The 12,513-nt window shown below is 43.2% G+C and overlaps 1 protein-coding gene across 3 annotated transcripts in view; it reads right to left on the minus strand.

Moving 5' to 3' along the window:
- dok7b (docking protein 7b) overlaps window positions 1–12,513 on the minus strand; it is a 116,892-nt gene that overhangs the window by 32,932 nt on the left and 71,447 nt on the right. For 2 of the 3 annotated variants that reach the window (XM_043703636.2, XM_043703645.2), the window contains 2 exons: window positions 1,243–1,337; window positions 426–495 (listed from right to left, as the gene is read on the minus strand). In XM_043703636.2, the coding sequence (XP_043559571.2) occupies window positions 426–495; window positions 1,243–1,337 (165 nt within the window). Of the gene's footprint in view, window positions 1–425; window positions 496–1,242; window positions 1,338–9,975; window positions 10,942–12,513 lie in introns of all 3 variants that reach the window. The other variant, XM_087974180.1, reaches the window with a different exon arrangement.

Genomic DNA, 12,513 nt, shown 5'->3' on the forward strand with positions numbered 1-12,513 from the left:
GGGCCAGTGTGGACTTGTTGAGCCAAATGGCCTGTTTCTACACTGTAGGGATTCTATGATAAGCAATGGGGACTGCATTTGATCAATCGCAAATCCTCAAAGACAAATGATTGCCTCCTCATTGAGTCACCATCAGGTGGTTAGTCTACCTTGTGACTTAAAGAGTGGACATTTATCTCTATCACAGAGCACTATTTGTAGAGGTCCTGTGGTGCAGTGGCAATGCTCTGATATCTGAGCCAGGAGATCAAGGTTCAAATCCCATCTGCTCCAGATGCCTTGACAGGTTGATTAAAATAGCTGCTGCATTATTTGTGTCTCTCTGCAAGTGCACAAGGAACTTGTAATACAGCCCCAGGTTTGCAGTGCAGGGACCCTGGCTTGTCCTCAACCTTTTAGCCAAATGTAATAATGAAACGTTGTACCTTCTCCCTCCACTTGTAGTTTCTGTTGTCCACAGCTAGCCATGTATTCATATCCACCTCCTTTCTCTAGCTGCAAGTTAAAACATAAAAGCTATTAGCCAAGGAACATGTTTTTTATGGACAATGGTTTAGATGTTTCTGGTCAGTCAGAGTTAACAAAAGTAACATTTTTATTTCTCTGCATACCCTGAAAATTCCTCCTTATCAACCACATATCCAATTTCCTTCCAAACGTTGCCTGAACCTGTGTCCATCATCCTTTAGGTGGTATATTGAAAAGTTCAAAAAGGTCATGTTTAGGAAAAACAATTTAGCCATCTTTTCTTTTGTGCTACTATAGTACTGTATATTTGCAACACATTCTTTATGTTGGACTTGTGATTCATTTTACTCATTTTATGGTTTTAAACTCCCAGAATTCACCAACAAATTGACAATAGAGTTGCTGAAAAGAGACACGTTGTTGAAGATTTTTCACCTTTCATTCATCAGGACAAGGGCTAGAGATCCCAATTTCAAACAATCACAACAATTTGTACTGCAGGAAAATAGGGGGCTGATTGGTTGCCAAGTGACCTCTGATTGGCCGGGGCAATGCCAAACAGTGCCTTTTTCTCCTCTAGTACAAATGGCCATGCTGGTCTGAAATTTGGTATTCTTGCATTTGTCCTGACACATGCAATACAACAAGCTTTGGCAACGTTTACTCTTTTCAGAAATACTGTAGTCAGGTTCTGTACACTATGAACTGACCATTAACACAATTTAACAGCAGATTCTTTGAAACTATTAGTACAAACTCTGTCCTATGTCTCACCTCAGATGGTTTCTCTGTTGGAAGAGCCTCCATATACTCGTACATCTGTCCTGTCCCCATCTTCAGCTTCTCCTCTTTTTGATGTTGCTTCTTATCTGCAGGAGGAGTGCAAGAGCACAAGTGTGTGAGGTATCTCTAAACACACTGTTCTTGTGTTCTTATAACTGGGGTTGCCCTATTTCAGTGTCAGAATTTGCCTCAACCTGCTCCCATTATTTATCTACAGTGGGTAGTTTTAATTGACCTGCTCAAAAATGTTATGGAGCAAATGACACTTGTACACAAAACTTTTGGCTCAGAGGTAGGGACACTGCCACTGTGCTACCTTAGGATAGCTCACAACCAATCTCTATAACTGATGTTTGTCTCCACTGATACGAAGGGTTAGACACTCAGTTTGACATTAAATTGGGCTGACCGATCATCTGACAAATCAAAACCGCTAATTTTAATTTCTGTTTATTTTGATGATAATCAATGTTTCTATTACATGTGAAATTCTATCCCAATGGATCATCAGCTGTGTGGAAACACTAGAGAGACTATGCTCCTGAAAACAGACAAGGTGAAAGGAGAGAGATTTGTTAGACATGTTCGAAATCTGAAATGAATCAATGGGATGGGGAGGGAGCGTGGGAGAAGGTGACCTTGGGAAATGTCAGTGGTCTAGTGAGTAGGAAGCCCAGGCTAATGCTAATTCATATTCTGTTTAAGACTTCAGAACGTAAAGGTAGTCTCAGTCATGCTGACCATGACAACTATCTTTGATTTTCATTAAAAACTCTCCAGGTTCACTAATGTCCTCGAGAGAAGAAAATCTGCTGTCCTTACCCAGTCTGGCTTACATGCGAGTCTAGTCTCAGCAATGTGGTTTGCTCTTAACTACTGTCTGAAATAGCCCTAGAAAACCATTCAGTTCAAAGGCAGTTGGGGATGGATAACAAATGCTGGTCTTGCCAACAATTGGAAAAAAACAAAGGAAATAAAAGAGGAATATTTCCAAAAGCAGGCACATCAGTAACCAGATGACACAGATTTAACATAATCAGCACACAAAGCATAGCTGAGGTTATTTTCTTTTTGTTGCAGTGAGCTGTGGTAATTTGGAATTTACATTCTAAAGGTTCAGTCGAAGCAGATTCAATAGTAATTTTAAAAAGGTAATTGGGTAATCATTTGAAGGGGTGAAAATGGTACTGCTATGCTGAAAGGCCTGGGGAATTAGACTAATTGGACATCTCCTTCGATGAGAAGGAGAAAGTGAGGACTGCAGATGCTGGACATCAGTCAAAAAGTGTGGCGCTGGAAAAGCACAGCAGGTCAGACAGCATCCGAGGAGCAGGAGAGTTAACGTTTCAGGCATAAGCCCTTCCTGACATTCCTGATGAAGGACCTATGCCCAAAACGTCGATTTTCCTGCTCCTCGGATGCTGCCTGACCTGCTGTGCTTTTCAAGCACCACTCTAATCTTGACTCTAATCTCCAGCATCTGCAGTACCCACTTTTGACAGGTCAGAAGAGCCAAGTGGAGTGTACCTCCTGTGATATATGTGAAGTCATAGATTTACAATGTGTCTCAAAGAAACACATTTGCAGCAAGTGGGAGATGATGGCCTAGTAGTATTAGCAAAGACTTTTAATCAAGACACCTATGTAATGTTCCTGGAGATCTGGGTTTGAATCCTGAGATGGCAGATGGTGGAATTTGAATTCAGTAAAAGCCTAGAACTGGGAGTCTAATAATGACCATGAAACCATTGAAGATTACTTGGCAAAACTCATCTGGTTTTCTTATGTCCTTACGGGAGGTAAATCTGCCCTCATTGTCTGGTCTGGCCTACACATGAATCCAGACCCCCAGTAACTGCCGTCTGGGCAATTAGGGATGGGCAGAAAATGTGGCCTGGCTGGTGAGTAAAACAGGAAAATAGTTGCACAAGTTTGAGTTCTAGCTTTCGGTGCTCAGGTAACGGCTGGAGACACAGTTGGGCATTCCGTAAGGATTGCACACAGAAAGAATCTGAGAAGCGTAACAGTAGAGAGGGCATGGATTTTGACCAGTGTAAGAAAACCATAGAGGTGGTGCAGGAGTCCCCTGAGTCTATTGTGCTTGCTAACTGGTATTCTATTTTAGAAGCTGGTGATGGCAATGGTATATCAGGGGCATATAGCTAGAGCAAAGACCACGACACCATAGGAGACCCTGCTGCTTTGTAAAAGAGAAAAAGGAATGGAACAGTAATAGTTATTGGGGTTTCCATAGTCAAACAGGTATTCCTGTAGCAGTAAATGTTATTCAAGATGGTGTTTTGCCTCCCTGGTGCCAAGGTCTCAGAGAAACTGAAAAACGCAGCAATTTGGTTTTGTAGGCAGATTTCAGAAAGACCATAAGATATACGAGCAGAATCACTCTGTTCAGTCCATCAAGTCTGCTCTGCTATTTGATCATTGCTGATACGTTTCTCAACCCCATTCTCCTGCCTTCTCCTCATAACCTTTGATCTCCTTACTAATCAAGAGCCTATCCTCTTGTCTTAAATACTCTCAATGACTTGGCCTCCACAACCATATGCGGCAATAAGTTCCACAGATTCACCACCCTCTGGCTGAAGAAATTCCTCCTCATCTCAGTTCTGAAGGGCCGTCCCTTCACTCTGAGGCTGTGCCCTGGGTCCTCGTCTCTGCTACTTTTCAAAACGTTTTCTCCACATCAATTCTATCCAGCCTATCCGTATTAGGATCATAGAGTTATTGAAATGTACGACACGGAAACAGACCCTTCGGTCCAACTCGTCCATGGTGACCAGATATTCCAATCCATTCTAGTCCCACCTGCCAGCACCCAGCCCATATCCCTCCTCTTTATATACCCATCTAGATGCCTTTTAAATGTTGCAATTGTACTAGCCTCCATGACGTCCTCTGGCAGCTCATTCCATAAACGCACCACTCTCTGCGTGAAACAATTGCCCCTTAGGTCTCTTTTATATCTCTCCCCTCTCAACCTAAACCTATGCCATCTAGTTCTGGACTCCCCCACCCCAGGGAATAGACCTTGACTATTTGCCCTATCCATGCCCCTCATGGTTTTATAAACCTCTACAAGGTCACCCCTCAGCCTCCAACGCTCCAGGGAAAACAACCCTAGCCTATTCAACCTCTCCCTATAGCTCAAACCCTCCAACCCTGGCAACATCCTTGTAAATATTTTCTGAACCCTTTCAAGTTTCACAACATCCTTTCGATAGGAAGGACACCAGAATTGCATGCACTATTCCAAAAGTGGCTTAACCAATGTCCAGTACTGCCGCAACATGACCTCCCAACTCCTGTACTCAATATTGTGACCAATAAAGGAAAGCATACCAAACACCTTCTTCACTATTCTATCTACCTGCGACTCTACTTTCAAGGAGCTACTAACCTGCACTCCAAGGCCTCTTTGTTCAGCAACACTCCCTAGGACCTTACCATTAAGTGTATAAGTCCTGCTAAGATTTGCTTTCCCAAAATGCAACACCTCACATTTATCTAAATTAAAATCCATCAGCCACTTCTCAGCCCATTGGCTCATCTGATCAAGATCCCATTGTAATCTGGAGTAACCAGACCAGTGGTTAGGCCACTGTTTGAATATTGCATGCAATTCTGGTCTCCTTCCTATAGGAAAGATGTTGTGAAACTTGAAAGGGTTCAGAAAAGATTTACAAGGATGTTGCCAGGGTTGGAGGGTTTGAGCTACAGGGAGAAGCTGAACAGGCTGGGGCTGTTTTCCCTGGAGCGTCAGAGGCTGAGGGGTGACCTTATAGAGGTTTACAAAATCATGAGGGTCATGGATAGGATACATAGACAAAGTCTTTTCCGTGGAGTCGGTGAGTCCAGAACTAGAGGGCATAGGTTTAGGGTGAGAGGGGAGAGATATAAAAGAGACCTAAGGGGCATCTTTTTCACACAGAGGGTGGTACATGTATGGAATGAGCTGCCAGTGGAAGTGGTGGAGGCTGGTACAATTGCAACATTTAAAAGGCATTTGCATGGGTATATGAATAGGAAGGGTTTGGAGGGAAATGGGCCGGGTGCTGGCAGGTGGGATTAGATTGGGTTGGGATATCTGGTCGGCGTGGACAGGTTGGACCAAAGGGTCTGTTTCCATGCTGTACATCCCTATGATTCTTGACATGGAATAGGAGGTAATGTACAGGCTAATGATTGGCTAACAGACAGAAAACAGTGAGTAGGAATAATCAGGTCACTCTGACATTGGCAGACTGTGACTAGTGGGGTAACATTTAGGTCAATATTTGGTCCCCAGACATTCACAATATAAATCAATGATTTGAAGATGGGGACCAAATGTCATATTTTCAAATTTGCAGATGGTATAAAGCTACGTGAAAATGGATACTGTGAGGAAGAAATAAAGTGGAGGATTTGGACAGCCCTAGTGAATAGGTAGATGGAATATAATGTGAAAAAATGTGAGGGTTATCCACTTTGGAGGGAGTAATAGATGTACAGAGTATTTCTTAACTGGTGAGAGAAACACACAAAATACTAGACAGGTTAAACATAGGTAAGATGTTTCTCCTGGTTGGGGAGTCTAAAACCAAGTCACAATTTAAAATTGATGGGGAATGCCATTTTTTGACAAAAATGGAGAATCAGACGATTATAACCTTCTGGAACTCTGTCCTACAGAGGTCTTTGGAGGAGCATCCTTGGAGTATCTTCAAGGTAGAGGTTGGAAGATTTCTCATTGCCAATGTTGTTACACGCACGTTGTCAGTAAAAGGAAATGCTCAAATACATCAAATTGAATAGCGCATCAAGGTTCGATGGGCTGGATGGCATCCTCCAGCTCCTATGTATTCCCATGAATTTAGAAAATTAGACAATGATCTGATTGAGGTGCTTAAAAGTACAAAGGGTTTCAACAGGGTAGTTAAGGAGAAATTATTTCCTCTACTAAGAACTCGCTATTTTATAGTAAGAAACCATTCAGAAACCAACTTAGGAAGGAAAGGGAGGTGGAAATTTGGAACTCTTGCCCCCAAACGACTGGGAATTATGGATAATTAAGGGTACCAAGGTATAAGTGATCTAAGGCAGGTAAATAGAATTGAGGTGTAGCTCAGTGTTTAAGATTGCAAGTTGGAATAGATCTAACAAGCTGAATGGCCTATTGTTCCCTTTTGCTTTCTTCAGAATGATAGAAGTAAAATTGCTGTAAAATTCTGAGCTAAACTGAACATGGATCTTGCACACATGCTCGTGTGTGCACACAAACACACACAGATACAAGTGCGTGCCGGCGTGCACAAATCACACACTTATCATAGTTAACTTGGAGAATTCTCAGTGTGGCAGAGTTTAGAAATTAATTCAACACACCTGGCAAAATAGACAAGTGCACGCAAGAGAAAAGAACCATGGAAGCTACTGGATTGCTGCAACAATCTCATCTAGCTTGTTAATGCCCTTCAGTAAGGGAGCCTCAGGCCAATACAAGATTCCATTCTTCAGTAATAGGACAATTCAAAGGGGGTTTCTCAATTGCAATCTATTCCCACTTGCACACTCCTACATTTCCCTGCAGCTTTACCCTTTCAAATCCAATTCCCTTTTAAAAGCTCTGATTGAATTTGTATCCACCAACTTGTCAGACAACACATTCCAAATCCTAAGTACTCTTTGCCATGTGTTTATTTGCCAGTCATCTTAAATCTGTGCCCTCTGTCACAAACGTAACCATAATCCCACACTATGTGCACCACTGGCTTAGGCAAGCTGGCTCCCTCTCCAAGTAACAGAGAGCAGCTAAGGTTTCTTCAGCAGAACCTCCCAGGCCCTACTGGAAGGATAGTGACTCAAACAGACCAGGTTTTAGAATCTGGGATCTCAGCCTATACCGTTAACCCAATCAAACCTTTCATAATTTTAAAAACGTCTATCAGGTCACTGCCTCAACCTTCTCTGTTATAGAGAAAATGGGAGTCCTGAAGTTCTATATTATCCTTTTAAATCATCTTTATAGCTTCTCTCCTGGTTTTTTATTGGGACTTTTCATGGAAAACAGAGACCAGAGCTGCCTAAAATGGCCTAACAATAGGTCTATATGCACTTCATAGTATGAGCTGCCTACAGGACACCTAGCAGACGTAGTTTAATTAATTAAGATTGGTAATGGGAATAAATAAACCATTTCTAGCCGTTATCTAGTCACTCCAGATGAAAGTATATGTGGGAATGAGGATTGGATTAGGCTATCAATACACACATAAAGGTTTTGATGCAGAAATGGATCTGATTGAGACATATAAGATTATTAAAGGATTGGACACTCTGGAGGCAGGAAACATGTTTCCACTAATGGGTGAGTCCCAAACCAGAGGACACAGCTTAAAGATAAGGGGTAGGCCATTTAGGACAGAGATGAGGAGAAACTTCTTCACCCAGAGAGTGGTGGCTGTGTGGAATGCTCTGCCCCAGAGGGCAGTGGCGGCCCAGTCTCTGGATTCGTTTAAGAAAGAGTTGGATAGAGCTCTCAAGGATAGTGGAATCAAGGGTTATGGAGATAAGGCAGGAACAGGATACTGATTGAGGATGACCAGCCATGATCATATTGAATGGTGGTGCAGGCTCGAAGGGCGGAATGGCCTACTGCTACACCTATTGTCTATTGTCCAACATATCTAAGTCAGCAGTACCCTTCAGCATTTGTCACTGCCCCTTTGCATTAGAGTTCCAAAGGACAGTCAATGGACTCTATACTGAGTATATTCAAGAAAATATTTGATAACTTTTTAGATTTTAAAGGCAGTGAGGGGCTATGGGGAGAAAGTGGGAATGTGATTTCAGATGGAAGATCAGCCATGATCATATTAAGATGGTAGAACAGGCTCAAAGGGCTGAATGGCTTACTCCTCCTCGTTTCCATGACTTGAAATGTTAACTCCTTTTCTCTCTCTCTGTCTCCACAGAGTTTCTCCATTACTTTCTGCTTTTTAAATCCGATTCAGTCTGCACCCCTTGTTCCCATATTCCTGTTGTCTCTCCTTGCAGTCAAGTAACCTGTCAACATTTATCATCAAGACTGAGACATGCAGAATGATTGAAAAAGACTCACTGTACTCCCAAACAGGGAGTCAGCAACAGGAGATGGGAGGATAGAAAAGCTATAACAAGGAAAATAAACACATGTTTTCATTTAAGATTTTGTGAGTAAAATTAATTTTTAAAAAGTTCTGCAAAGGACAATCCAAATCCCAAGTGCATGCCAGTTGGTAGAACAGACCAGACCAGATTAAAATTAAAGGATCTCACAGGAACTAACCATGCAAAAAAAAAAACTTCAAATAGTAACACACAGGAAAGTACAGACACAAGAGACAATTGTTGGGAGATTCTTTTTATTTTTGAGACAAAGAGGATACAAGTAGTATAAACACCACAGAAACCAGGAAATAAGATTGTGTGAGACTGGATGAAGATTGTGTAAAGAGGTAGAGGAAAGGCAGGAAATCTTGCCAAGAATGGGAAAGCAAAGGCACCAGCAGGTAGTGAATGAGTGGAGACATCAGCAGGTAGTGGGATGATTGAAAACACCAGCAGGTAGTGAGAGGAGACACCAGCAGGTAGTGAGAGGAGACACCAGCAGGTAGTGAGTAGAGACACCAGCAGATAGTGGGATGAGTGGAGACACCAGCAGATAGTGGCATGATTGAAAACACCCGCAGGTAGTGAGAGGAGACACCAGCAGGTAGTGAGTAGAGACACCAGCACATAGTGGGATGATTGGAGACACCAGCAGGTAGTGAGTGGAGACACCAGCAGATAGTGGGATTAGGGAGACACCATCAGGTAGTGAGTAGAGACACCATCAGGTAGTGAGTAGAGACATCAGCAGGTAGTGAGTGGAGACACCAGCAGATAGTGAAATGAGTGGAGACACCAGCAGATAGTGAAATGAGTGGAGACACCAGCAGGTAGTGAGTGGAGACACCAGCAGATAGTGGGAATCAGTGGAGACATGAACAGATAATGCATTCCTCAATACTATAAATTTAAAATGTATGTCTTTAAATTGTTTAATTTACTCATCCTTCCTAATATTTATGAAGCTCCTCCACCCCTACATTACACCGCCCAGAGGTTTCTAATCTTCCTCTTTGGAATTCGCCCTCTCTGAATGACACCAATACTGAGAATGATATCTTCAGGCAGCTGGGCGTTATATGATAGAATTCCCTCCCTTGATCCCCTCCACCTCTACTTCTTTCTTCCCTTGAGTCACCTCTTCACAATGTCCTAGGCTTTTTTTTGGCTCCGTATCGAATTTGGCCTGAACATGTTTCTCTGCTTCATCAGAATATTTTGATACATAAATGCAAGTTGGATTGGCAACAATGGGGAAACTTGTTAGTTTGTGCATAATGGAGATGAGAAATTACGGGAAAATTGGAGATTCTAACTTGTATGGGAGTAGCAGAGACTTTGGACAATAAGAGATGGCATTAGCTGGTTAGTAATGGAATCAACACAAAGTCTGGGATTTGTAATGGAAACAACAGTCTGGTTTGTAATGGCAAAGATTCTGGTTAGTATTAGGAATAGCATGAATTCTGATTAGAATAGAAATAGCATGGAAGCTTACTGGTAATGACTTTGGGGAAGGACAAAAGATAGAGGTTTGTAGGGATAGCTAACTATAAATTGTTAAAGTAGTCAATTTACCTTTATCCACTTCACTGAGTTCACACCTCTCAGCCTTTAAACTGCTGCTGTGGTGTGTAGTGAGCTCCATTGTTCTTCTCCTGCAGCGTGAGAATTGCTGGCCTTTCCAGTTCTGATCTTCATCAGTTTGCTGTTTCCCAGGAGACCAGGTGCTTGACTTACTGCCTAGGACATCCTTCGCTCTGCTCCTTGAGCTACTCGCCCCAAGTTTGCAGCGCTCTGGTGCACAGGGTTCTTGAACAGGGGCCTGCACGAGCACATAAGGCTGTGCTGCAAAGGGCGGACTGCTCACCTGGGCACCAGGGCAGTGGGAGGTTCTACCCCCAGCCCCTGGGAAGGTCCGCACCTTTCCCATTGCAGCCAGTAGCTTTTGTGGAGTGCTAATGACATTGTAAGCGTTGCCAATACTTTCCAGTCTTCGCCGAAGGTCAGAGATTGGGCCACGGCTATGGCTCAGGGTCACTGTGTCTCCTGGCCTCCGTTTGGAAAACAGTGCCGAGGTCATTCTTTCATACACATGTCTCTCCGCAGGTGCAGTACCCTCGCCATTGCCTTTATGACCCTCAGTGCAGCTGAGCCATCTGCCTGACAGATGGCCACCAGAGAAAATTCTGCTGTGAGCTCCAATCTCCCCACCCATCGTCACGTTGTGTTCCAGTGCTCTATTCAGTCGATCATCCATGGAATAGCTACGGCTGAAGATATTTTCCCCGGACCTGGAATTGTTATTGGAAACAGGCCATCTCGTCCCTGTGGCACTGAGCCCTCCGGCCCCCATGTCATTGAGGCGCCTGCTTGTGGTCTCCCAGAGTGCACCGTAGATGTTCCCATCACTACTGAGCCAGCTTCTCCCTGGGTGCAAGACCTTTGTTTGGCTGGTGGTCCTGGCCAGCCTTTGGAGTTGCTTGTATTGTGGTTCAGTCAGACTGTACAGCTTATCGATACATGCCTTCTCACTACCAGTCCCTGCTCCATGACACATAAATAGCCAGATACATTTTATACAATACTAAGCACAATTGAAAACAAAGGGGACAGAATGGATAGTTAAAAGTTTACAATGACTTTCATCTTTAGATTAATAATCCATTTCAATGTGCATGGTCATTAAATGCAATTTGCGTACAAAAGGGGGTTCTCTGCACTTGCCTGGTTGAGTGAGTTATCAATTCTGTTCAATACCATCCAGAATAAAGCACAACGCAACTACCACCTTAATGACCATTCCTTCCACTGATGGTACACCACTGGTTGCAGTCTGTCTCGTTTACAAGATGCACTGCTGGTACCTATCAATGGACAACATTCACTATCTTTACCACCTAGGTAGCAGTCACATGAAATATCTAAGGCCTCAAGGCCTCCTTCCATGTCATGTATCACCACACTTCGGAAATAAATTGGCTATCTTTTTATTGCCATTCAGTCAAAACTCCTGACCTCCCTCACTCAGCATCATGGGTGTACCTTCACCACATGGATTCCAGTTCACTGCCGCCTTCTCAACTGGAGTGAGAGATGGGCTGTGACTGCTGACCTGGTCAATGATATCTATCTCCCTGAATGGATACAAAGCAAAATATGTTCTGAAACATCACACTCAGTCTTAACAGAGAAGTTTCACGAGTACTTGTTGACGATATAACTAAGTGAGATTCTGTTTTCACCCAACATCCGTGAATGCTTACTTTGAGGAAGAGATCTTTAACAGTGATCAGCTACAGAAATCCTGAATGTTTTATCTTTGAATAGACTGGGAACAATGCCTAATAGAGTTCCGTCCAGAATGTTTGACTGCTAAGTAAAAAGGTCTTGCTGCAATTCTATGGGTGGCTGGGGAAACTACACTTGGAGAACTGTGAGTAGTTTTGGTCACTTTAAGAAAGGACAAATATGTTCTAATCAACCTGTTCAGAGATGTTATGATATAGTGAGAGGTGCGATATTATGATGCATGTCTGGAGCAGATGGGACTTAAAGGCAGGCCACCTGACTCCAAGGTAGGGGCACTACCAATGCACCACAAGAGCACTTTTGCTTGCTTAGAGGGAGTGCTAATTTCATTCCTGGAATGAGGAGGCTTTTATAACAAGGGAAGATTGAATGGAATGAGCCAGTCGATAAGGAAACTCAAGACTGAGATTGGCATACTTTCAGACACTAAGGGAAACTAGACATTGGGGGGCAGAGCACAAAAATGAATTGAGGTAGCCCTGATCTTACTGAACAACAGAGCAGGCTCAAGAAGCCACAGGACTTACTCCCACCCTACTTCACATGTTCTTATTTTCCTGCTGTGCCCTTACTGGGATCAAATCTTGGACTGGTTTTGTGGTGGACTGATGGGGCAGTAATTGGCAGGGTTGGATTTGTCCTGCTTTTTGTGCACAAGACATATGTGGGCAATTGTTCACATTGTCAGATAGACACCAGTATTGTAACTGTACTGGAAGAGCTTGACTCAGGGAGCAGCAAGTTCCGGAGCACATAGTCTTCAGTACTATTGCCAGAATGATATCAGGGTGCATAGCCTTTGCA

The sequence above is a fragment of the Chiloscyllium plagiosum genome, unplaced genomic scaffold, assembly GCF_037043375.1.
Source record: "Chiloscyllium plagiosum isolate Xiang-an unplaced genomic scaffold, Cpla_swu_hap1 HiC_scaffold_2, whole genome shotgun sequence".
Lineage (NCBI taxonomy): Eukaryota > Metazoa > Chordata > Chondrichthyes > Orectolobiformes > Hemiscylliidae > Chiloscyllium > Chiloscyllium plagiosum.